Source organism: Chrysemys picta, chromosome 1 (genome assembly GCF_011386835.1).
Source record: "Chrysemys picta bellii isolate R12L10 chromosome 1, ASM1138683v2, whole genome shotgun sequence".
Taxonomy (NCBI): Eukaryota; Metazoa; Chordata; order Testudines; family Emydidae; genus Chrysemys; species Chrysemys picta.
This window is the reverse complement of record NC_088791.1, coordinates 37,106,398-37,132,946: the sequence shown is the minus strand read 5'-3', so window position 1 is coordinate 37,132,946 and position 26,549 is coordinate 37,106,398. Positions and strand designations below refer to the sequence as shown.

General features: G+C 39.2%; 1 protein-coding gene across 7 annotated transcripts in view; it reads left to right on the top strand.

The window, feature by feature from the left end:
• Positions 1–26,549, top strand: part of BRD1 (bromodomain containing 1) — a 113,777-nt gene that overhangs the window by 65,988 nt on the left and 21,240 nt on the right. For 6 of the 7 annotated variants that reach the window (XM_005286087.4, XM_042844383.2, XM_005286088.5 and 3 more), the window contains one exon: positions 25,482–25,617. In XM_005286087.4, coding sequence (XP_005286144.1) covers positions 25,482–25,617 — 136 coding nt within the window. Of the gene's footprint in view, positions 1–19,717; positions 19,938–25,481; positions 25,618–26,549 lie in introns of those variants that run through there. The other variant, XM_005286089.5, reaches the window with a different exon arrangement.

Genomic DNA, 26,549 nt, shown 5'->3' with positions numbered 1-26,549 from the left:
TGGGACTTTTGTGTGCGGCATGCCATTCATCTGGTCGCTGGTCACCAGGAACCTCTTGGCAGATCACTTCAGCAGGACCTTCTCGTCTCGCCACGAATGGTCACTCCATCCAGAGGTGGTCAACGTAATTTTCCAGAGGTGATGGATTCCCCAAGTGGACCTGTTCGCATCCAGACAGAACAGAAAGTGCCATGCGTTCTGTTTGATTCGGTGTCTGGACAGAGGTTCCGTTTTGGACGCCTTCTCCATTCCATGGTCGGAAGCACTGATGTATTCCTTCCCGCCAGTGCTGTTAATTCAGAGGGTCCTTGTGAAGGTCAAGCAGGACAGAGCAACTGTTATCCTGGTAGCCCCCGCGTGGCCCGTCAGCACTGGTTTGGCACGTTGCTGAGCCATTCGGCAGCCACGCCTCTTCCACTGCCTCCTTGGTGAGATCTGCTGTCCCAGAACCACGGCACTCTGCTGCATCCAAATCTGGCAGCGCTGCACTTGACGGCTTGGCTACTGTGTGGCTAAGCGCAGACGAGTGGGCATGCTCGACCTGTGTCCAACATGTCTTGCTAGGTAGCAGGAAACCATCCACCAGGACAACCTACCTGGCTAAATGGAAATGGTTCGAGTGCTGGGCCTCAGAGCGACGCATCTTAGGGCTTAGTAGGCTTCACTGCAGGACATATTGAATTATCTGCTGCACCTCAAGCTCCAAGGGTTGTCCATCTCTTCGATCAAGGTCCACCTGTCTACCATTTTAGTATTGCATCCTCCGTTCCAGGGCAAGTCTCTCTTCGCCCATCCTATGACGGCACGGTTTTTGATGGGTCTGGAGCGCCTCTATCCACATGTCCGGGATCCATCCCTCTTTCCCCCTCCCCGGGACCTGAATTTTATGCTGTGAAGGCTCATGAGACCTCCCTTTGAGCCTCTGACTTCCTGCTCCCTCCTGCTTCTCTCCTGGAAGGTTTCGTTCCTGGTTGCCGTAATGGATGTCTGAGGTCAGGGCGCTCACCTCGGAGCCACCCTATATGGTCTTCTAGAAGGACAAGGTCCAGCTGCGTCTGCATCTGGTGTTTCTCCCCAAGGTCGTTTCTCAGTTTCATACTGGCTAGGACATATACTTACCAGTCTTCTGTCTGATGAGGAACGCAGGCTTCACACCCTGGACGTCGGGAGGGCTTTGGCATTCTACATAGATAGAACGAAGCTGTTCTGTAAGTCAACACAGGTGTTCATTGTGGTTGCGGACAGGATGAAAGGTTGTCTGGTGTCTGTTCAGAGAATCTCATCCTGGATTACAGCCTGCATCCACTACTGCTCTGAGTTGGCAAAGGTTCTCCTGATGGCGATCCAAGAGATCTGTTGAGCCACTCTCTGGTTGTCCGTCCACACGGCATCACATTTCATGCTGACCCAGCAAGCTCAAGAGGATGCTGGCTTTGGCCGAGCTGTGCTGCAAGATGCAAGACTTGGAACTCCGAGCCCACCTCCGTTGATACTGCTTGTGAGTCACCTAGAATGAAATTGACATGAGGAAGCAATCAAAGAAGAAGAAACGTTACCTACCTTTTGTAACTGTTGTTCTTCGAGATGTGTTGCTCATGTCCATTCCATTGCCTGCCCTCCTACCCCTCTGTCTGAGTTGTCAACAAGAAGGAATTGAGAGGGCGTAGGGCCGACGGCACCTGATATGCCAGCGCATGGGCACGGCACTCAAGGGGGCACCACGGGCGGCCCTATGGATACTGCTAAGGAAAAAATCTCCGACGACCGCACATGTGGGCGCGCGCACACCTAGAATGGAATGGACATGAGCAACACATCTCTAAAAAAAGTTACAAAAGGTGTGATGTTGTTTTTTTTTAAACCTTAGCTGATACTTCCAAGTCAAATTTTGTCTCCCCTGGTTTTGCTGGAGAAGTGCTTGGGGAGTAGGTGTATAGGAGGTGTGTGGTGTGAACTATCAGACCTTACTTAATTGGAGGGACAAGGATGTGGAATATTTAACAAAGATGTAATTTGTCCCAGGTGTTCATTAGGAAGAAGTATTAGTAAAAACAAGGTTTTAATCACTGTCTAAAAATCCTTTAACCCTCTTAGTGGCTGTTTTCAGTCTCTTGTGATGTCATAATTCCCTTAGTTTTCCAGTCATTTTAGGTTTGGTCTACACTAGCAATTTGTGTTTGCTATAACTGCCTTGCTGAGCAGTGCAGTTATACTGACCTAACTCTTGGTACAGACAGCGCTGTGTTGACGGGGGGACTTATCCTGTTGACATAGCTACTGATTCTCAGGGAGGTGGATTACCTACACTAATGGGAGAAGCCCTCCTGTTTCCATAGATAGCATCTTCACTGAAGCGCTAAAGTGGTGCATCGGTGCAGCTGCACCGCTATGGCATTTTGAGTGTAGATAAGCCCAGAGTCTGTCTTTTTAGATAGGGCCTCAGTTACTAATGTAAAAATGAAGCAAAAAAACTATTTTTGTCAGAAGTGTTTCAGCTCTTCTATATGCTTTAAAAAAAGGGGGGGGGGAATAATTCCCATCTTATTTTTTCCTTTGCCATTCATCTATGGATTTCTGAAATGTTAATTTTAAACATTTGAAAGGAAAGAAATTCTCTGTGAATGTCACCCAATCAGTCTGTCCTGTAACAAGCAGAAATTCTTGAGGCAATTTTATTCACCCATACTTAAATGTTTGTTCTAAAATTATAAGAGTCCAGAATCATAGACTTTAAGGTCAGAAGGGACAATTATGATCGTCTAGTCTGACTTCCTGCACAACTCAGGCCACAGAATATCACCCACCCACTCCTGTATCAAACCCCTAACCTATGTCTGAGCTATTGAAGTCCTCAAATCGTGGTTTAAAGACCTCAAGGTGCAGAGAATCCTCCAGCAAGTGACCCGTGCCCCATACTGCAGAGGAATGGGGAAAAAACCCAGGGCCTCTGCCAATCAGCCCTGGAGGAAAATTCCTTCCCGACCCCAAATATGGTGATCAGTTAAACCCTGAGCATGTGGGCAAGACTCACCAGCCAGACACCCAGGAAAGAATTCTCTGTAGTAACTCAGATCCCACCCCAACTAACATCCCATCACAAGCTATTGGGCATATTTACTGCTAATAATCAAAGATCAATTAATTGTCAAAATTAGGCTATCCCATCATACCATCCCCTCCATAAACTTATCAAGCTTAGTCTTGAAGCCGGATACGTTTTTTGCCCCCACTGCTCCACTTGGAAGACTGTTCCAGAACTTCACTCCTCTGATGGTTAGAAACCTTCGTCTAATTTAAAGTCTAAACTTCCTGATGGCCAGTTTATATCCATTTGTTCTTGTGTCCACATTGGTACTGAGCTTAAATAATTCCTCTCCCTCCCTGGTATTTATCCCTCTGATATATTTATAGAGAGCAATCATATCTCCCCGTAGCCTTCTTTTGGTTAGACTAAACAAATCAAGCTCTTTGAGTCTCGTTTTATAAGACAGGTTTTCCATTCCTCGGATCATCCTAATAGCCCTTCTCTGTACCTGTTCCAGTTTGAATTCATCCTTCTTAAACATGGGAGACCAGAACTGCACCCAGTATTCCAGATGAGGTCTCACCAGTGCCTTGTATAATGGTACTAACACCTCCTTATCTCTACTGGAAATACCTCCCCTGATGCATCCCAAGACCGCATTAGATTTTTTTACAGCCATATCACATTGGCGGCTCATAGTCATTCTGTAATCAACCAATACTCCGAGATCCTTCTTCTCTTCTGTTACTTCCAAATGATGCATCCCCAGTTTATAAAAGAAATTCTTGTTATTAATCCCTAAATGCATGACCTTGCACTTTTCACTATTAAATTTTCATCCTATTACAATTACTCCAGTTTACAAGGTCATCCAGATCTTCCTTTATGATATCCCAGTCCTTCTCTGTATTGGCAATACCTCCCAGCTTTGTCATCTGCAAACTTTATTAGCACATTCCCACTTTTTGTGCCAAGGTCAGTAATAAAAAGATTAAATAAGATTGGTCCCAAAACCAATCCCTGAGGAACTCCACTAATAACCTCCCTCTAGCCTGACAGTTCACCTTTCAGTATGTGCTGTTGTAGTCTCAAAGAAGGAGATCAGGTTGGTTTAGCATGATCTACCTTTTGTAAAACCATGTTGTATTTTGTCCCAGTTACCATTGACCTCCATGTCCTTTATTACTTTCTTCTTCAGTTTTTTTCCCAAGACCTTGAATACTACTGATGTCAAACTAACAGGCCTGTAGTTACTCGGATCACTTCCCCCCCCCCCCCCTTTCTTAAAAATAGGAACTATGTTAGCAATTCTCCAGTCATGCGGTACAACCCCTGAGTTTACAGATTTATTACAAAATCTTGCTAACGGGCTTGGAATTTCATGTGCCAGTTCCTTTAATATTCTTGGATGAAAACTATCGGGGCTCCCTGATTTAGTCCCATTAAGCTGATCGAGTTTGGCTTCTACCTCGGATGTGGTAATATCTACCTCCATATCCTCATTCCCATTTGTCATCCTACCATTATCCCCAAGCTCCTCATTAGCCTCATTAAAGACTCAGGCAAAGTATTTGTTTAGATATTGGGCCATGCCTAGATTATCCTTAACCTCCACTCCATCCTCAGTGTTTAGCAGTCCCACTTCTTCTTTTTTTGTTTTCTTCTTATTTATGTGGCTATAGAACCTTTTACTATTGGTTTTAATTCCCTTTTCAAGGTCCAACTCTACATGGCTTTTGGCCTTTCTCACTTTATCCCTACATGTTCTGACCTCAATAAGGTAGCTTTCCTTGCTGATCACTCCCATCTTCCACTCCTTGTAGGCATTCTGCTTTTTCTTAATCCCCTCTTAAATGCTTGCTCATCCAGCTTGGTCTACAATTCCTGCCTATGATTTTTTTCGCCCTTTCTTGGGATGCAGGTTTCTGATAGTTTCTGCAACTTTGACTTGAAGTAATTGTGGGCCTCCTCTGCCTTTAGATCCACAAGCTCTTCAGTCCAATCCACTTCCCTAACTAATTTTCTTAATTTTTTAAAGTTAGCCCCTTCGAAATCAAAAACCCTAGTCACAGATCTATTTTTGTTTATCCTTCCATTTAGTTTAAACTGAATTAGCTCATGATCGCTCGAACCAAGGTTGTCCCCTACAACCATTTCTTCTATGAGGTCCTCACTACTCACCAAAACCAAATCCAAAATGGCATCCCCTCTTGTTGGTTCAGCAACTGCTTGGTGAAGGAATTCATCATCTATCGCATCCAGGAAAATCTGAGCCCTATTATTATTACTACTAGCACTTGTCCTCCAGTCTATATCTGGGAAGTTAGTCTCCCATGATCACACAATTCCCATTAGTATTTACTTCATTAGAAACATTAAAGAGGTCTCTAGCCATATCCAAATCAGATCCTGGTGGTCTATAGCACACCCCAAGCCCTATCCCAGGGGAGGCTCTATTAGCTTTCTTCCTCAATGTGATTTTTGCCCAGACAGACTCTATCTTATCCATTTCATCCCTTCTTAGTTCTTTACAGTCTACCTTATCATTGATGTACAATGCTACTCCACCACCTTTGCCTTTTTTCTGTCTTTCCTAAACAGCACATACCCTTCAATACCTGTACTCCAGTCATGACTACTATTCCACCATGTTTCTGTTACCCCTATAATATCTGGTTTCACTTCCTGCACCAGTAACTCTAGTTCCTCCATTTTGTTCCCTAGGCTCCTCGCATTGGTGTACAAACATCTTAATTTTTGCTGTTTGGCTTCGCTCACATTCTTTACCCAATTAGGCCCAGACAGTCTATTGCCAGTGTCACCAGAAGAAAGGATCATCTCAACAGTCAACAGGACCTCGAAAGTAGAATTCCTTGATCTTAATATATTGAGGGTTGAGACAAGCTGGCATTTTTTTATGATTATATACAGTTGACGGGAAAATATTTTATCACTTTCTGGTTAGACAGCATAGTAAGGGGAATAATTCATAGATTCTAGGACTGGAAGGGACCTCGAGAGGTCATCGAGTCCACTCCCCTGCTCTTGTGGCAGGACCAAATACTGTCTACACCACCCCTGATAGACATTTATCTAACCTACTCTTAAATATCTCCAGAGATGGAGATTCCACAACCTCCCTAGGCAATTTATTCCTGTGTTTAACCAGCCTGACAGTTAGGAACTTTTCCCTAATGTCCAACCTAAACCTCCCTTGCTGCAGTTTAAGCCCATTGCTTCTTGTTCTATCCTTAGAGGCTAAGGTGAACAAGTTTTCTCCCTCCTCCTTATGACACCCTTTTAGATACCTGAAAACTGCTATCATGTCCCCTCTCAGTCTTCTCTTTTCCAAACTAAACAAACCCAATTCTTTCAGCCTTCCTTCATAGGTCATGTTCTCAAGATCTTTAATCATTCTTGTTGCTCTTCTCTGGACCCTCTCCAGTTTCTCCACATCTTTCTTGAAATGCGGTGCCCAGAACTGGACACAATACTCCAGTTGAGGCCTAACCAGCACAGAGTAGAGCGGAAGAATGACTTCTCGTGTCTTGCTCACAACACACCTGTTAATGCATCCCAGAATCACGTTTGCTTTTTTTGTAACAGCATCACACTGTTGACTCATATTTAGCTTGTGTCCACTATAACCCCTAGATCCCTTTCTGCCTTACTCCTTCCTAGACAGTCTCTTCGCATTCTGTATGTGTGAAACTGATTTTTCCTTCCTAAGTGGAGCACTTTGCATTTGTCTTTGTTAAACTTCATCCTGTTTACTTCAGACCATTTCTCCAATTTGTCCAGATAATTTTGAAGTAAGGATGGCAATACCATACCATGCCATCCTTACTTCTGCATTGCTGCTGGTGCCAGCTCTGCCTTCAGAGCTGGGCTCTTGGCTGGTAGCTGCCGCTCTCCAGCTGCCCAGCTCTGCAGGCAGCGCCACCGCCAGCAGCGGTGCAGAAGTAAGAGTAGCAGTACTGCAACCCCCTCCCCCCAACTCCTTTTTGGTCAGCACCCCTGCAATTACAACACCGTGAAATTTCAGATTTAAATAGCTGAAATCATGAAATTTACGATTTTTAAAATTCTGTGACTGTGAAATTGACTGAAATGGACTGTGAATTTAGTAGGGCCCTATTTATTGGTGTAAACAAACACTTAAGTCTTGGGCCATGAAATTTATAACACATAACATGGTAAAAAGACATGCATATATAAAACAAATTTTAAAGCTAATACTCTGTGTTGATATTGTTGAAATTTGACCCGCAGCCTGTCCAGTCTAGTGACATCTTCATTTTTATTCAGCTTCATCTGTGGATTTTTCATTTTTTAAAAGTTTTGTTTTGTTTTGTTTTTTAAAGCAAAGGGAGGTTATCTTGTCTTGTCTTGGTGTGTTTGTTTGACTCGGGGCTGGTTTAAAATGCAAGAATATTTGTTCACCTCCAAGCACAAAAGACTTTGGTTCAAATGCTGATCTTACCTATGCAGTATAAAGCTCCCTATGCCTCGGATAAAGAAATGAAGTTGCACATGTGTATATATAAGGTCATATGTTGATTCCCTTTTGGTAAATTTTGAAGCACTAAGTTATGTGCAGCTAATTGGAGGAATCAATTGATTTAACATTCCAAGATAGCTTAACATGTAATTATGTGTCCCAATGTCGAAATCTGGAAAGGAAACGTTTATCAGATAACAGTAAAATTACTGTCTGCTAAAACTGCTGATGCACTTCTTGGATCCTCTTACCTTGAATTAAAAATAAATACTCTTTGAAAATTTAATTTTCTTTTCTTTTCTCTAAAGATGGCCATTGTTGTGAAATAAAAGAGCTTCTTTTAGAAAGTCTGATATGAAATTCAGCCATTTAAATCCTTAGGGGAGTTGGCTGGAAACAACAATTCCTGTTCCACAGGAAATTCTTAAATTTAAAATTTAAAAAAAATATTTCAAAACTGAACAAAAATTAAATTTCCAGCAGAATGGGAATTCCAATTTTTCATTTTAAAAACAGTCGAAATGGCATTTAATTTTGACTTTTTCTAAACGTTTCCAAGGCTCCCTGAGCTGAATATAGTCCTAGCAGACCCTGAGGTGGGGAGCTTAGGAGCCAAGCAACTTGGAAACCCTGAGAGCCCCTGCTCTGGGCCAGCCCACCTGCTGAGATGACAGGGAGCTAGAGATCCTGGTACTCTGAAGAGCTTGGGAGACTGGTCTGCCGAGGAACCAGGCAAGCAAGCTGGCAGGAAGTCAGGCAGGTTTCTAATAGAAATGTTTATTTTTATGAATTTGTGTTTTCCAACTGAAAAGCATTCCTTCTGAAATTTTCCAGCCAGCTCTGGTGTTTAGTTATCATAGAATATCAGGGTTCTAGTTCAACCCCCTGCTCAAAGCAGGACCAATCCCCAACTGGCTAAAAACGAAGTTAGTTATGGCTAAAACCAAAACGTTTCTATTACAGTTTTTTTTTTAAGTGGCTTGGTTCCCCTGGGCAAAAAGAGACCAATTTGCAAGAAAACAAAAAAAAAAAACCCATAATACAGACATATATATGCTCAATAATTTCATGTTTGCTTTGTCCTCTAATGCCTTTTTGTAGTTTTAGATGAAGAATTCTAGTACACCCAATAATTTATCAAAACTTGTTTATCAAAATTGATTTAGTTAAAACAGTGAAAATTTATAGTACTTAGTAAATATGGGGGAAAAAAAGTTAACCTTTATGTCAAACAATGTGTTCAATGGCATTTATATTTAAGTTATGCTCCTGTGGTATTTATTTCATTTTTAAAGATTCTTAGTAGTAGGCAGTATTTTTATCTTTTAATTAATAATTACATTTTTTTTTGTTTCTTGATTTAAATTATTAAAGTAATAAGATTAAAGCAGCATAAATCAGGGGAATTCTGTGTACCGATACGCGAATGTGTAGATAGTTTTCTATTTTGTTTGAAGGCTTGTGAAATATGTGTATACATAAATAAGTATACAGCCTAACATTTCAAAAATTGTTCTCACTATAGTTTTTTAACTTCTTTACCTTTTTGAAAATATTTTCTAAGGTAGATTATTTTTCAAGACTTGTTAATTATTGACCCTCTGAAAACTTACTAGAGTTGAGTTATATTTTCTTAAATCATTGTAACTTAAATAATTTTGTAATCGTAAGAAATTTCATGTTTCTTGATTCTACAGGTTGTGGTGATCCTTTAGATTTTCAAGCATTATTGGAATTTTTTGCCCTTGATACCCACTTATGTCTTCAGTTTTTTTAGCTAAATTTAGTTTTATGGTAAGTAGTAAAATACTGTAGGCATCTAGGTGAATTCAGCTGTGCTATTTAATTGCTATTTATTATTTTGTGGTGCAAATGGAATATAAAGAGTGAATTGAGAATTGCCCTGTTCCTGTGAAGGTATACAAGCCAGTGAATTGTGGAGGTGAATATAACGCTCATGAAATGGGGGTATGCTGTCACATCTTGATCCCAAATAACTGCATTTTCAAGACCCAGGGCTGGCCTTAGCATGAGGTGAACTAAGGCGGCTGCCTCATGTGCCAGATTGTGAGGGGTCTCTAGGACCCAGAGTGTAGAAAATTGTGTCTGCTGCTGGTGTATATGTATTCTCTCTGCTCTAGATGCACAGAGATGGTGGAATGCTGTGCTGGAGGAAGGAGGGCACAAGAGACCTAGGCAGGCAAGAGAAAAGGTGAGAAGGTATAACAGAAAGCAGCAGGAGCTGCGGGGGGAGAGAGGAGGAGGAGCCTCTTATGTACCTCTCTTTCACCCCCAGGAGCCTGGACTGATTAACACCAGTTTCTCAGGGAGCTTCCTGTTTCCTGCTGCTTCCCTGAACCCACTTGAGGAGAACAGGCAGTCAACTGAAGAAGTATGAGCCAGTTAGGCCCTTAAGACCTGATATCTTCCCTCACTCAGGCCCTGCTACCAGCCTGCTTATTTGTCTCCTTCAATTGAGTGTTGAGAGCCACTATAGCTGGCACAGAACAGCAGTCATGAGTGAAAGAAGAAAACGCCCCTTTGGGGCAGCATTCAGAAAAAGAAAGAAAGCAAAGGAAGCTTTTCTATCTAAGCAGGAAGGAGCTCTCCTGAGATACATAGACACAAATGTTCATGGTGAGCCTTCTGGCCCCAGTGAGGATGTGAGTGGTGAGGAGATGCCTGATCTTCCAGTTAGTCAGAGTGCAGGTAACCTGGCAACTACTGCAGCATCCATATCTCCATCTCAAATGGATGTAACCATGCACATTCCTGAAGAAAAGTGTAGACCAGAGAAGAGTGTGGTAGAGGTGCAAGAAACAGCTACTGCTGAGTTTAATTCCTTAAGTCTAGATGATCCAGGACTGTGGACCCACTTGAGCAGTAGCCTGAGAGACTTCCTTGTACTGCATGGGCCACAGCAAGTGAAAAACTTCATGTTCCCCAAAGACAATGAAAATAGAAGTTTCCATCCAACACATTACTGGCATGAAATCCCCAATGGTGACAAAGTGGAGAGGCCATGGGTTATTTACTCATAAACCCAGAATGCTGCATACTGTTTTTGTTGCAAACTCTTCCAGTCTAATGTTCCAGCCACATTGGGTTCTACAGGAACAGAGGACTGGAAAAATCTTGCTAGAAATCTGGCATGCCATGAGAAGGCAGCAAATCACCAGAGAGCATTTCATAGGTGGAAAGAGCTTGAGATAAGACTAAGCTTAAAGGCCACCATAGATGATCAGCATCAAGAGAAGATTGCATCAGAGTTTCTTTACTGGCAAAATGTTCTGCAAAGGCTCATTGCCATTGTGAGAATGCTTGCTATCCAAAACCTAGCACTGCGTGGCACTTCAGATCAGCTGTATGTGCCAAACAATGGAAACTTCTGTAAATTGTGGAGCTGATGGCTGAGTTTGATGCTGTACTCCAGGAGCATCTAAGAAGAGTCACCACCCAAGAAATGTACACACACCACTACCTTGGAAAAACAATTAAAAATGAGATCATACATTTACTGGCAACACAAGGCAAACAGAAGATTGTGGCAGATCTGAAGTCAGCAAGATATTACTCTGTTATTCTGGACTGCACACCTAACATCAGCCATATGGAACAAATGACTTTAATGGTGCATTTTGTAACAACAACAGAACGTAGTGAAAATGTCCCTGCAATGGTGACTGTCAGAGAGCATTTTCTAGAATTTATTGACATGGATGATACTACAGGAGCTGGTATGACATATGTGCTTCTTAAAAAGCCAGAAGATACGGGAATTGCAATAGCTGACATGAGAGGTCAGGGCTACAATAATGGTGCCTACGTGAGAGGAAAGAACAGAGGAATGCAGACACGGATCGGAGAGTTAAACCCTCGAGCTTTTTTTGTCCCATGCAGTTTGCATTTATTGAACTTGGTGGTCAGTGATGCAGCATCAGCTTCTAGTGAGGCTGCTGAATTTTTTAATGTAATTCTAAGCATCTATGTATTTTTCTCTGCATCAACTCATTGATGGCAAATTTTGAAGCAACATCTGGGAAAATCCTCTCTGACACTGAAACCACTGAGTGCCACACGAAAAGTCGAGTGGAGGCGATAAAGTCTATCGAACACCAAATTGGGAAGATAGATGATGCCATAGTTGCCATTATGGAGGATAATGCTATGACAGGAACTATTCATGGGAGAACAGTGGCAGAGGGAAATTGAATCACCAGAAACATACATAACTTCTTTCTGTGTGGCTTAGTATTGTGGCATGACATACTGTTTGAAATAAATGTTGTAAGCAAGAGACTCCAAGGTGTTGACCTTGATATATCTGGAGCAATGGAACAACTGGACAAAGTAAAGTCATACCTACAGTCTTACCGGTCAGATGAGGGATTTCAGAATGTTCTGAAGAGTGCACAGAAGTTGGCAGAGGAACTTCACACTGAAGATATTTTTCCACCCATTCAAGAATACAAGAGTCACCGAAGAAGACGACATTTTGATTACGAGGCACGGGATAATCCCATAAGAGACCCCAAACAACAATTCAAAGTTGAATTCTTTAACCAGGTGCTAGATTGTGCAATACAGTCAGTTGAAGAACGTTTTATGCAGCTCAAGGAACACAGCAGTATATTTGGGATGTTGTATGGTATTCCTAAACTCCTCACTATACGTGAAGAAGACCTACACCAGCAATGCAGTGCACTACAGACAGTGTTGACACACGATGACATGCGCGATATTGATGCGAGTGATTTAGGTGATGAACTGAAAGCCCTTTCAAGATACATTTCAGCTGAGCAAAAAGGAAGGGATTTGTAATCAGTTTGTTAACAAACAAAAAACCCACGTATATATTTTATACCTGATGAGCATTTCAGAGAATGAATATTAAGGATGCAAAACCCCCATTCTTTCAGGTGCGATAGCTTACAATAAACATCTCTTGAGACCCCTAAGGAGTTCTCCAGCATAATGAGGGAAGACCAAAGTTTCATTCTTATTTCTAATATATAAAAACAAGAAAAAAATTATTTTTAAAGTGTCACTCTTCATTTACAATAATATAAACAAAAAGAATATGGCTGAGGGTTTTTTAAATAAATCTTCTCCAGGTCATCCTTAACCTGTTTACCTCACTATTACACACTGCAGATGAGAGTTAGTTTTCTGATAAGCAGTAAAATAATTTAGTTCCCATGCTACCACAGCTGCAATCATCTTTAGTGCTTGAATTGGAGCCTTGTTGGTATGAGTGTGGCAGTGCTAATAGTATGCTGTCTGTGAGGGGGCCACAGCTTTGGAACTGACTTCCAAGTATGATCCAAAATAACTCATATATCAGTCGATCTTCAGGGTACACTGCAAGGCCTTTTTCTTTACACAGGCTTTTGGGGAGATGGATCAGTGATGGCAATATGATGTTTATGGGAGTAGGCAGAGTAGAGTTTAGATTTTATTTTCTGTAATAGGCTGTTTTATTTTTATTAATAGGGAAACTTCTGTCAGTGTACTTTTAGTTACATCAGTGGTATCAAGCCCTTGATAAGTGCTGCTTCTTTTTATTAGTAATACATTGAAATAAAGAGAAGAATATAGTGTTATACCAAAACAGAAAAATATAACTTTAAAACTCTAGTTATTTGTAAGATAAGTATTCTTGAAAAAGTGAAGAATATTTGAAATTGGCTTTGAGAAGGATAGTTAGAATAACCAAAAAGGACTATCAATTGCATACACCAACAAAAATGTTTTTTTTAAATCATAGTGTTAGAAATATTTAACTGAAACTCAGTAAGTCAACCCATGTGCTTTATCTGTATATGCTGAGAGGATAAATTTCCATATTATTTGATAAAATGCAGCTTTTATACTGTACATGGCTTGCTTCAGATGTCCATTTAAATTTTGGCAGCACAGAAGGTGTTTTGTACATTACCCCATACCTCAGAGATCAAATACATTCTTAAAATATATGCATTTTTGATGTGTGGTGTATAATAGTTGGGTATCAGTACAAACTGAAGTAAATGTAAAATGGACAGATATACGCTAGTTTCTATTTTTCTGTTCATGGTGCGTTTTTTTCCTTGCAAATTTTATACAGAAGATCTGTATAATTTTTTTAATACTTGTTTTATTTTAATAACTAGAATTCATTGAAGTGTGTGTTCTCTTGCAAAGCCATAACTAAAACTCTGTGAACTCTTAGTACCAGTGTTAGCAACATTGGGAGCCCCAGCATAGACATGTTGCCAGATGCTGCTGGGGTTTTTAGTAGTTTTTAACCATGCTCAAAGCAGATATGATCAACACAATTAACCTCTGGTGGCAAATTGTCTGTGGCAATAATTGATCGGTCTGAATCATTGTTAGCAAACATGATTCACTTTTAGAAAATGTTCCTATTATATACAGGGTCTAGCCATCTTCTACTTTCAGACTGCATCAGAAGTTGTGGATCAGGCAATCTATAGAGCTCTCTTTTTTGCTTTGTCATCTTTTCAACATTTTATTTGTTTACTGCTTTTTCATAAGTGGTGATTATTAATCCCTATTTGGAATAAATTTTGAACATTTTTGGCTTCCTTTCTTGCTAGAAGCAGCTCATTGTGGCCAAAAGACGAGTGGCAGCCATTCTCCTGCCACAGCACATCCATCCTCACAAATTGTAGTTCTAAGATTATGATATACCTTTCTATGTCCTTATTAGGTGATATAGCTACTTCAACACACTCCTCTAAAGAACAAGAGAGTGGCTAGATGAGCCCTCCGGACATCTTTTGGAGTAGCTTGACTAGAAAAGAAGGGGAAGAAAGGAACTTTACTGTTTTTTTGAGAGGTTTTGGAGAGAGGGATTGAGAGCTGTCATTTTCATGGGCTCTCTTTGACCTGTCCATCTCCCTGATTTTGTCAAGCTATTAGCCTTCCTTATGTTGCATTCCCCCATAGAGACTTGTTATGTGTCCAAAAAGATTTTCATCCTCTTACTGGGAAGGAAGCATTCAAGTCTGTTGTAGAACGTGTTGATGAAAAGGAAAAGCATATCCTCCAAACTTCCAGGTTACTACACAAGCATCTCCTTGGACAAGGATTAATTTCAATCTTACAATCAGAAACACCAGACAAGATTTCTCATATGGCTTGTGAAAATTGTGGAATAGGAACAAGGGAAACTGTAGCCAAGCAGGACTTAAATCATTCTTCCACAAATGCCAATACAGAAAAACGCACTTTTCAGGGCCTTTTTGTTTTGTTTCCCAGATGGATCAGAGGATCTTGGGCACTTGTTGACATTTTTAAAATACCTAAATAAGATTTGGAGACCTGGGTTCTGGTTTTTGGTGCCAGTATTGATTCTCTGTGCCTCTGGAAAAGTTACTGGAGCTCAAATCCGGTGCTGAAAGGTCAGCACCCAAAATCATGTTTAGATAGAGATGAAAATATTAAAGTTTATGAAAGTGCACTTCATGGGGTTCTCCATTTCCCCACCAACATTCCCAGTGGATTTGTTTGTGAGACATCTGTTGAATGTGGATGCGATGGTAAACACTGGAATTACCTAGACTTGCAATATAGAGGGTATCAATATACAGCCCTCTTCCCTTCAACTTATTAGCCCACAGGCTCTTTACAAATTATTGTATGTTGTAGTCGTCTCCCTGATGTCAAAGCAATTCCATGTATACCTGTATTTTGTGTCACATTCTCATCACAGCTGGATCACACGGGAAGGCTGTTGCAAGGAGTCATACTTCTCAAAGAGAGAGAAATCCCCAGGCCAGTGATAAACCAGCAGAAAGTCATCCTTCTCCCATCTGAGAGAATTACTCACTTCGTGGTGATTCTGGGTGTGCTTTTAGGCTGAGCAGTTCTGTCCAATACCACGTTCATGTAAAAGGTTCATAGTGTGAGTTAAAATAAGAAAATGTAAGCCACATCCTTCTTGCAGTTTCTGCATTCAGTCGTCTCGGCAGGCTTAAGTGGTGCCTTGCACAAGGTTATATGTGTGGCCATATCAAAGACAATTGCAGGGTAAAACTCTTTGTTTTAGAAGGACATTATGTAAAGGATAGTAAAAAAAATTCTAAGCTTTGGTAAATGAACTACAGTGTGTTGTTTGCTTTTTATTATCCAAAGGAAATTATCACAGCCTTAAATGTGGGACAGAGTGAAGATACTGAACATCCAGGCAGGAGTCATGGATTCTGCAGAAAGTAATACAAAGCATAAACTTTCTTGAACATAAGGCGGAGCACACATGCTTTCCAGACAGCTACAAAGCTGTCATTAAGAAGTCACCATCTTCTATTTAAAACTTACAGGAAGCATCTGCATCTACTTCATTCCAGTGGGCAGAGGTATATGTAGTCTCAGTTTAAGCAGTGCATATTAAACAGAAAGATAGGCAGACTGGCTTACTTGCTGCATATTGGACAAATGGCATTTATATCAAGAAACCTTTTAGTTGGAACAGATGGGTTACCCCAAAATTTAGACCTCCCATGACCACAGCTAAGAGAATAGATAAGGGAACTGAGACCCAGGAGAAACAAAAATAGTTGTCACAGATCTGTTCTTCTTTGTCTTGCCATTGATTCTGCTCTCAAACAGTGTGTTAAAAGGACACCATCAACTTAAAATCTATTTTCAAAATATAAGTTGAAAGTAGTTTCGGGTAGTACACCTGCCCATGAATCCCCCAGCCACAGTCATGTTTGTTTTATTAAAAAATGATTCTTCTCTCCTATGTAACTGTGAGAAATATCTTCATGAACAAAAGACAAAACTAACTACACAGAGGAAACCGTACACAAGATGCTGTCAAATGCACAAAGTAAATGTGTTGGAAAAATGGATTGATCAGTGATAGGCACTTCAGATATTACATGTAACAATAGTAGGAAAAATACAGAAGCATTCATTTTAAAATTATCTTTTATCAGAGAACAAAATAGTGTCATGAATCAGTCCGGTAGTCCCAAACTGGTCTTGCAGGTTTTGCTGTCTCAAATTGGGAGAATTTTCAGTGCTGGAACCAGTATAGCTGCCAATCAGGCACAGCTTCCCATCATACTAGCTTTAGGAAGGATAAACCTCAAAGAGAATACAGAGGCAGGAATTAACATCCTGCTGTTATGAAGAAAGGGCCTATGCCCCAAATTGGATAAAATACATGTACTTGTGCAAAGAAAAGGATTTGGGGCCCAGGAAGATTAACATCCTGCAGATTCTTCAGCTCTTACAGGAAAGCTTCTAATTAGGTCTGAGTGTCAATTCATTAGAAGTACAAGTGATAACATTGAGCATTGTGGTTCAGTCTGATTTTTAACACAAAGTTATCCATTCGTTCATGCACTAGGTGCTGATTAATTCCTGGGCAATCAAGGAATGTTTCATTTGAAAACCTGCCATGCAGTGACTAACTAACTGTGTGAACTTTAAAACTTTTTGGAGTATTTTCTATTGGACTTCTTTTTTATTTTTTTTCCAAGTTGCAGTCATCTTCAGCAAAATATTGGATCTGGGGTTACTATTCACAGAAAATCAGTACTGTGCTTTTCACTAAGATAAGATTGTTGTATGAACTGTTTCAAATATGTACACTTTCAAAAGTTGCAGAGAAATGTCCTCTTCAATTTTTGCTCAGATTGCTACCTGAAGAAGAAACTATGTTGGTTGCACACCTTAGGTTCATCTGCAAGCCATACGAGACACAACTAGCTATTTTAAGGAACTGGAGTTTACTAAACCACTCCAACCTTTTAATCTGAAGAAATCTAAACTGCAGCTATCTGGATTACCATTCCCACCTTTGCCAGACACTGGACGTTGGATTTGCTGTCATATTGTGACTATCGTAAAGTGTGAGGTTCTCCACGATGCAGAAATTAAAAGCTTTAAAAATGTATATAGTTTTTATATATTGTGTATTTTTTTTCCTCTCAGAAACTTGGATTTTCTTAGTTATTTACCAGTAATACAGAATTGCTGGGCATGTCTTCATAAGGGAGTAAAATTTTACTTGCCTGTCAGTTAGTTTTCCTCTAGGTACCATGTCCAGCAATCAGACTTTCCCTTTTATGATGAACTTCTATTTTCCTTTGTGGAAAACAGATATTGGAGTTCTAGTTGGAAATGTTATGTTTTTAAATTAATTAAAACGACAATTCCAGAAGAACCATTCATAAGGGGAAATTGAGGATGTGGGCAAAGCAGGTCCTGTCGGACAGCTCTGAGACTGCTAGGCTCATCTAATCTAATGAAGAATTCTGGGCACTTGATATAAGAAGATATTAACAGGTAAGTCCTATTTTTCCAGCTAATGGCTCCCATTAAAATGTGAGTATTCTACATCAGTGCATCAAAATGGGAATAGTTTATGTTGGTTCTAGTCTGCGAAAACATACATTTATGTATAAATACACAGTTTAGATGTTGTTTTTATAAAAATGTGGAAAATTTAGAATGGAAATTACCAAGGGTACAACTTAGTTTTTTTCCAGTTCTTTTTGCAGAAACCCGTACTTAATATTTGTATTTTATCATAATTCAGAGATACGGGCCCCCATTCTGGTGTTAAATCTTCTTACACTGTTTACTTTCACTGCATCCTGGCATAGATTGTCCTAAATATTAACAGCCCATTAGGTGAGTCTTTTATTTTATCTGAGCCACATCTCAATGTAAAATACATAGTAAAAGCCTGCAATCTATATAGATAGATAAGTTACATTTGTATTTATTGTTGCCTGTCATAGGCCATGCAAACTTGAGCTGACTTAAATGAACTCAAATTATAAAGTTTTTAAACTCCTCTGAGCTGTGTGTGCTTTTCATGGTTTATACTGTATGTCCCTGACATCACAAGTACTTACTTTCCTGTTGGCGCAGCCTCCTGGAAAACCCTTTTAAAACATTCTGTATTTAAGACCCTTCTGCTTGCATATTCTACATTTTCTGTTTCTCTTCCACCACTTTTTTTCTGGAATGTTTTTGAAAGTTTTCCGTAGGTGTTGTCTCCTAACTATATCTATCTATCTATCTGTATATCTATAGATAGATAGATATACATTTTAATTTTGTTTGTTGTCTGAGCATAATCCTGTCCTTTGGAAGATGCAATCTGAGCAGTTGATTAGTTTTCATCTAGAAGTGTGCAGCTCAAAACGTTGTTTTTACAGAACAATCCTGGTGAGTTAGGGACTTTTCTTACAATTTCAGAGTTGCTGTAGATATAATTGGAAATAGGATGAATTTTTAAGCATTCTTTCAAATAAATATACCTAAAATAAGCACTTTTATGATCATTCAAGTTGTTGTTTGTTGAGTGTATTGACTGAATTTCCCATTTAGAAACTGAAAGGATTCTGTTGTACAGTATGTAGGTTACCAACATCCCTACATCACGGGCTCATTCTGAGCTTTCTCTGCTTTCTTTGAACCGTTGTCAAAATTATGGGCAAAAATTGAAAATTCATTTCTTAAGCATTGTTTCTTCATCCCAGCTCTTGGGTACCCTCTTCAAGATTACAGTAACTTGTTCTGATTTGTCTGCCACCTCTGTTTGAGGTTCTCTGGACTCTGACATGCTGTGAGATTCACCAGTGTGCTCTGAACTTGAGGGGTGTATTTTAGCTGTCTGCAGTCCACTCCAAGATTTACTGATACAAATATATTTTCTGAAACTCACTCTGAGACTAATTTGATGAGAACTTTATGGATGTCTTCCCAGGCTGTTGATGCAGTTTGAAAGTTATCACGATTGTTTTCAGTAACTAGAGATATTCAGATATTTGTAGACTTGGTTAGACTATTCCTTTATGTATATAGGTATATGCATAGGCAGTGTAAAACCTCTTAAAATAGGGTCATCTGTCTTCTTATTCTCATTGGAAGGAATTTAGAAAATATCAAAACCATGTTCTTGATGAGTATCACACTTGCAAAGATTGTTTTCTGTGCTATCAATTTCTTATGTAAGTAATTTTCTTTTTCAACAATGAGCAACTGAATCCGAGTGAAGCCTCTGTTTTAGTCTTGCCTCTTGTGAAGCTTATGTTAAGTATTAGTACATGGAACATTTGTGTAGTTTTCACTGTCTCTGGACACTGTGCTGCAAGGATAGCTTATTTATTTAAAAGCTTTGTTTCCTTTCAGTGAGACTTAATGGCTTTTTCACTGTCTTCCAGGTTCTCATATTAACTAATATCATGCTGGGTATTTATCTCTTTGGAGCCTAATTATTTTCTATTATCCTCAACACGGAATGGAATTCAATTAAATGATCATTTTGGAACGCAGAAAGACAATTACATTTCAAGTAATTATTTTGGATCATGTTGGAGACACCAGCCATCCTTAAAACAAAAACAAAAAACATGAACACTGTTGGAGGAAGTCTTTGACATATATGAACCTATGCTCTTCATTCAATATATTTCCCCATCTCCGTAAGTTATAAAGTTGTACATGTTACAATATATGTGACACAAATTGGTCGCAGTATTTTTTTTTACCAATCCCCAGAGTCCTTACTCAGAGAACATGCTCTCTGAGGGCTGATTGGTTAAGAATGTTCCATCTTTGCCCTCCTACCTTCCCCTCCCACCAATCAAATCTTCCTTTGAGATTGGAAATAATGCATACCAAAAAATCCCATACCTACTTTTGGTACATTTTATATAATTCTATAAAATATGACTTATTAGAAGAAGTATCTGGCTAAGAGAGGCTCTGACTCTCCAGTATAAGTGCACAGATCAGGACTTGGTAGCCAGTCATTTCTAAAGTGTATGAAACTATTTTTTATTTAAACAGTGATGCACTGTAAGAGGCATATAGATGTACCCAGGTATAACAACACACCTTATCCTGGACTAATGCTTACATATCCATCAAGCTGTGCATAATAAGGCTTGACTTGCATTGGAAGGAAATTGGTTACGTGAATTCTGCTGGTTGCTTGTTCTTTCAGTGTCAACAGAACCTCAGAATGAGATTGCAGCCTTAAATGCACAACCTTGTATGTTTTTGGTAGTATTTTGTATACTCTTAACATATATTGTCCTCCAAACTTTTGTATTTTTCCTTTCCTTGTCCCTGCCTCTGCTCTGTCGTCTCTGCATTTTACCTCTTCCTGCTTCATTGAATACGTTTAGATGTACACAGGATTCTACCTGGCTTGAAGCCAGTGTTCTGTTTTTAATTGCAGTATTCATAATTATAATAGCTGAAAATTTACTTCCCTAAATGATCAACGTCGGAGAAACCAAGAAATAACTAGTGGATTCAATTTGAATTCATTTATTTATTTCTAGTTTAAAACTGTTCTATAGTTTTGTAAATTTTTAAAATGTATTTTGAAGTACCCATGTCATTGGTGTTTACTCTGTGATTCACATGGAAACTGATGTTGCTTATAAATTGTACTGTCTCTAGAAAGGTCTCTTATTTATTAAGAGTGGGAGCAGTAGTGACCACTTACACTTAAAATTGCTAACAGTTTGCACTTGTTTAAAACTTTCTGAAAATTTCACCTATCAGGCTGAAAAGTTTTGCACTAGGTCTTTGCCTAAATTTTTTTTTGGGGGGGGGGGGGGGCGTGGCGTTGTTTTCTGTTTTGTGAAAGTCAGAATGCAAAGAAACTGTATAGACTGCTTTGAATAGGTCTATAGCTGATATAACTGGGGGTTGAAAGTTGAAGTAGTGGATGGAAATAGCTGCCACCAAGGTGTAACTTTTCCCTGTTGCATAGAAAACTAGTTTTAATGTGACCAAGTTATGGGCTTTTGAAAATTGAGTGCACAGCATACACAGCTGATTTAATAGACTTTCTACAGACTTGTAAAGCGCAAAGGAGGACAAAACTAAGATTCTTCCAAAGCCTTTTCTTTAGTGGACTGAACTTGTAAGATGCAAATGGATTTGAGAGGAGATTCCTGCGTGCTTTATAGGAGAGAGCCTTGTCCTGATGTATCTTGTAACTGCCTAATATTTGCGGGAGATCCACAACACTCCTGCGGCTGGCCCAGGCTAGCTAACTCTGGCTTGGGCTGTCTGGTGAAAATTGCAGTATAGATGTTCGGTCTTAGGGTGGAGTCCAGGCTCTGAGACCCAATCCCCTCGCAGGATATCAGAGCCTAGGCTCCAGCCTGAGCCCGAACGTCTACACTTCAGTTCTTAGCCTCACAACCTGAGCCCTTCAAAGAAGCTGAGTTCCGAGATTCGGTGCCACAGATTTTTTTATTGCAGTATAGACATACCCTGGATTTCCTCTTGTTCATGGGACAGGGAGCTTCATTGGGTGAATAGCCAAGCAATTCCAGTTAATAGAATTTAAGCGTGGTGTTACTACTATGTTTATTTCTTTTTTACAAGTCAAAGATGCTTTGGAGTACTTAGAAAATTATGGGGATGAAATTTTATCATCCAGTTATGAAGTCACAATACAGATTTGCAACTAGATAACAGAACAATCTTGCCATTTTAGTTTCAAAGATTTAATGAGACAGTCTCTTTTTAAAATGCCTTTTTTTAACTTTTGAAAAGTAGATGTTGTGGAGTTATTTGTCATTTAGGATTTGGTATTCATTTAGTGGGATTACTGTGAACAGCTTCTAAAGATTAAATAGGTTAAATTTGAATTTTTCACAAAAAGATAGAGAAATAGCTAAATGTTTCCTGATTAGTGCTATTGCACTTTCTAGAGTTTCCCTTTATTTGACTCTCTTAGATCATATTGTACTACTAAGCCCCAAGTAGATTTTTAATCTTGTCCGGGAGGATTCTAACTGTCTCATAATGCAGCTCTAATTAAACTTTAGCGACTTTCTTATTTTATGGCGCTTTCTGTCAGGAATTGAAGACTCAGGATGTAAAATCATAAATTATAAATCATAAAATCATGAAGTTATCTTAACACAGTAACGATTGTGATGTGTGTTGGGTTTGTTTTCTTTTTGTTGCTAAAGACCCGCCCTGGACCCAGTTGGAAGTTTGCTAGATGTAATGTTAAAAATATTGTGTTGGTGAAGTAAACAACAATGAAACCCACTCAAATTCTTTATCCTAGGAAGGCCCTGCAGATGAAAATGTACAGTTCCAACTACAGGTGGCACAGATACCATATAGGCCAGACTTATTTAAGCCACATTATACAGTAGCATGTTATGCTACCGTAAGCTTGCAAGGGTGCTTATACAGATTTCCTCTTGCTTTCCTGTTCATTAAAGGGCTAGGAACTCAGCCCTATATCTGATAAATTAAGTTGTAGAAACAGCTCTGATTTACATCCTGACCCCACAGCCCTAGGATTGATCTGTGAGCCAACATCTGTTAACTTCTTTAGTAGCTTAATCATTGTGTAATTTATATTTCTGGTTTGTGGCCACAATGCAAAACAAACAAATTGGCAAAACTTTATTTAAGACTAGGTCTGTCTACCTGCTGACAGATATCCTACAATGAAAGGATAACCTGCGGAAACCTGTTATTAGTCATTCTCAGTAAGGCTTCATATCCTTTGTCTAAAACATTTCATATAGGCATCCTCTTAAATCACTCTTGCTTTGAAGGAATTTTCAGCAACATTAAGGCTAAACTCCTGGAACTACGTGCACTGACTGGCTGAGAATAAGCATGATAAAGGGTTGATTAATATTTACAATTTAGGGCTTAATGACACTGATAAAATAATTACTTTATTCTCCTCTTCCTCCTCCTTATAGCATGTACATAGTTTTGTACTGAGGAACATTTAAAAAATGTATATTTAATGACTTGGACAGATCCAGTGGAGAATTGCAAAAGACACTAAAGTTTCTGAATGGGAAGAATGATAGAAAAGTGAAAAATGAAAAAGTAATCTCTTGTCATTTTTAATTTGTTCATATTTTAAATATAAAGGTAGCAGGCTATAACAGTCTGTTTTTAAAGCATTGGATTGGTGCTTTTTTTACATTTTCTACACAAGTCTAAATACTTTGATACATAGAGGTTTCAAGAATTATGCTGAGAAGAGCTTCTGTTTGAAAACACCATAGGATAGAGTTGGATAGTATCAAATAAAATAGGGCGCTAATACAAAAAGATCTGATTAGTCAGTGACTTTGGGAAGGCTTGGGAAATGGAATTTCTAGTTAGTAGTGAAATGAATTAGAATATGGTAAAGTTACAACTAACTCTACATGTGATCAGCCTTTGTCTTTACTACCGTGCAGTATGTAATAAAGAGGTTTTTTTTTTGTACTTACTACTTTTTATAATTTTCCTGTCAATTTTGTTGCACTTTTCCAAAATACAGAAGAATCTCCTAATGCAAATTAGAAAATTTAAATAAGACAGAGGACTTGAGAAACTTCTTTAGGAAATTCTGCCTATGAAATGAGTGTTCTGATATCCTTTATAGCATGTAGAATGGCTGTTTTTTACAGTTTCTATTTAAAAGTGCAAAATGTCACAACTTTGCACATGTGATTTAAATAAAAAATTGAATGTACATCATCTTGTATGTCAAGAAAATAAGTGTTCTCAGAAGTCCTACTTAAGAATAAAATTAGATAATTCTAGAGGATCTCAAGGCCCATAGCAGCTAGCTGGACACTGGTTCCTTTAGCTCACTGGTCCCCAAACTTTTTAGATCATGTGTCCCCCCCCATCCTTACCCCTGTCCATGACACCCACCCCCCCCCCAGAGCTGGGCACAGGAGCGGGGGTACAGCTCTGGGAAGGGAGCCCACAGACAGGGGGTAAGGGAGCTGAGGCTGGGGCCACAGCTAGGGGCGGGAGCAGAGCCTCAGCCTGGGGCTGGGGGCGGGAGGGGAGCATCAGCCGGGATCCTCCCTTCCTGCCCCCCATGGGGGCTGGTCTCGGCCCCAGCTGCGCCTCCCTGAACTTTCCTAGGTGGGCACGTCCCACAGTGTGGGGACCTCTGCTTTAGCTTAATTTGCTCCATTTCTGTTGAAGTTCTTCCTGAGTCTGCTTTGAGTCACATCTGTTTAAAATATAGAGTTTTTAAAAATGTTTTTCTCATAGGATCCTATACAGATACACACTTTATTTAAGTAAAGAATGCTGTTTAAACACAGACAAATGAAGAGTCTTAAGAAATACAGACTGGATGAATAAGCAAATAGATGCAAGATTTATGGTGGCCCAGTTATAAAATTCTCAGATTGGTAGCTTGAGCATTCTATGTGTTTTCTACTACATTGTCCTCATCAGAAACAAAACACCCAAACTATGGTGAAAAGATAGCAGACAACAACTGAATTTACATTATTAATTTTGATACGGAAGTAGACAAAATATTCTCTTAATAGTTTTAAGTCTGGATTCTCATTGAAATACATTATTCTGAAATTGGTTTTCAGGACCTGATTATAGTAGAAAGACTCCCATTGACTCAGTGGACATTGGATAGGACCTTTAATTAATCACCACTACTGGTTACTTTGAGCATTGAAGGGCTATTTTCAGTACTACTTGTCTTGCAATTTACAGATTTTTAAGTACATTAAAGTTTTATATAGAGTTTTCTGTTGATTTGCAGACTCTTACAAAACGTTGTTTGTTTGTTTTGTTTTTTTAAACACTTCTTGTTCTTTGGTTCTACCCATGCACTCAAGATTAGCTATCCAATGCAGTACTTATTGAAGTATAACATATGGGGAATATTTTTTGATGTGCCATTGTGCGCATCTTGTAATATAATCTTCATCTTTTTCCTGTTACCTGAAATTAACTTCCTGTTTCTTAACATCTGGACTACACACACTTTGCCTGATCTTTCATTTTTGAAAATGAAACATTTCATTTTTTCTTTTACTCACATCACTTCACAGTCACTTAACAGATGCGGACCAAAAATTATATAAAAACTTGTATTTAGACTTGTATAAAAACAAAATGCAATTTAAAATTCTGTGTAATGTATACCTCTCGTTTACATTATAGGCCTATCAAATGGTTTTGGAGATGGAAGTAAAGAGAGAGAGTTAGATGATGCTCCAGGAAGAAAAGTTGAACCTCGTCGCCGCTGTGCATCCGAATCTAGCATATCTTCCAGTAACAGCCTTTTATGTAATTCAAGGTAAAAATGTGACTTTTTTTTTGCCCTTTTAAAATTTTTTTTTAGTTTAAAGAAAGAACTATAATCATGCACCAGCAGACTAAAATGTATGCGCTAAACTGGAGCAACAACACAAACATGTCTGGTTTAAAAAAAAAAGTTTAAATTCTCATTTTTAGGTTTCAAAATTAACACAACATTGAGGTTCACATCTTTTCAAATAATTATTTCAGGCTCTCTGCAAAATCAGAAAGCCAGCACTGCCTCAGTTTACGCTAAGTTCATGTTTTGTAGGTTATCATCACAACCATTAGGGCTAGAAACTTTTTTTTTTTTTCCCTATTAATGAAGGCATAAATTCTGAAGCCCAATTTTATAGCAGGGGGTGAATTACATAGCAAATTCCATGGCCATCGAACCAGGGAGTAATTCATGCAGTGATCATAGTTCTGAATTGCATTTCTTGAAATGGTTGTCCATATGCATCCATTCTCATTTCTCACCTTCCCTCCGTTTTTGGAATCTCTTGTTAAGGGTTCCTGAACTAGAGAAATGAAATGAAAGGGCAATTGGGCTGCACCCGCATTTGTGCATTTATGCCCCAGAGCTAGACAAGGGTGCGTGAACTTGGGGCTTCACTTGAGTCTTGAAAGCTTGCTTGAAAGTTCCAAGCTTGCTCACCAGTGGTGCGTATCTCCCATGAATGTGACTTGTTATGGCAGTCATCTGGAAGAACCAGAATTGCTTTAATAAGTAACCATTTTTCTGCTGTGTACTCTTAAATTCGCCATCAATGTTGGACTGCATAAGAGGATAGCTTTAACATGTTCATGGCCCAAAATTTGATTTGCATAGCATAAGGAAATTTCATATTGCATTCCTTGAGGATGAGTGATGCATTGTGAATGCAGTTCAAAATAATTTCTGGACAAATTGCTAAAATCTTTAAAGTA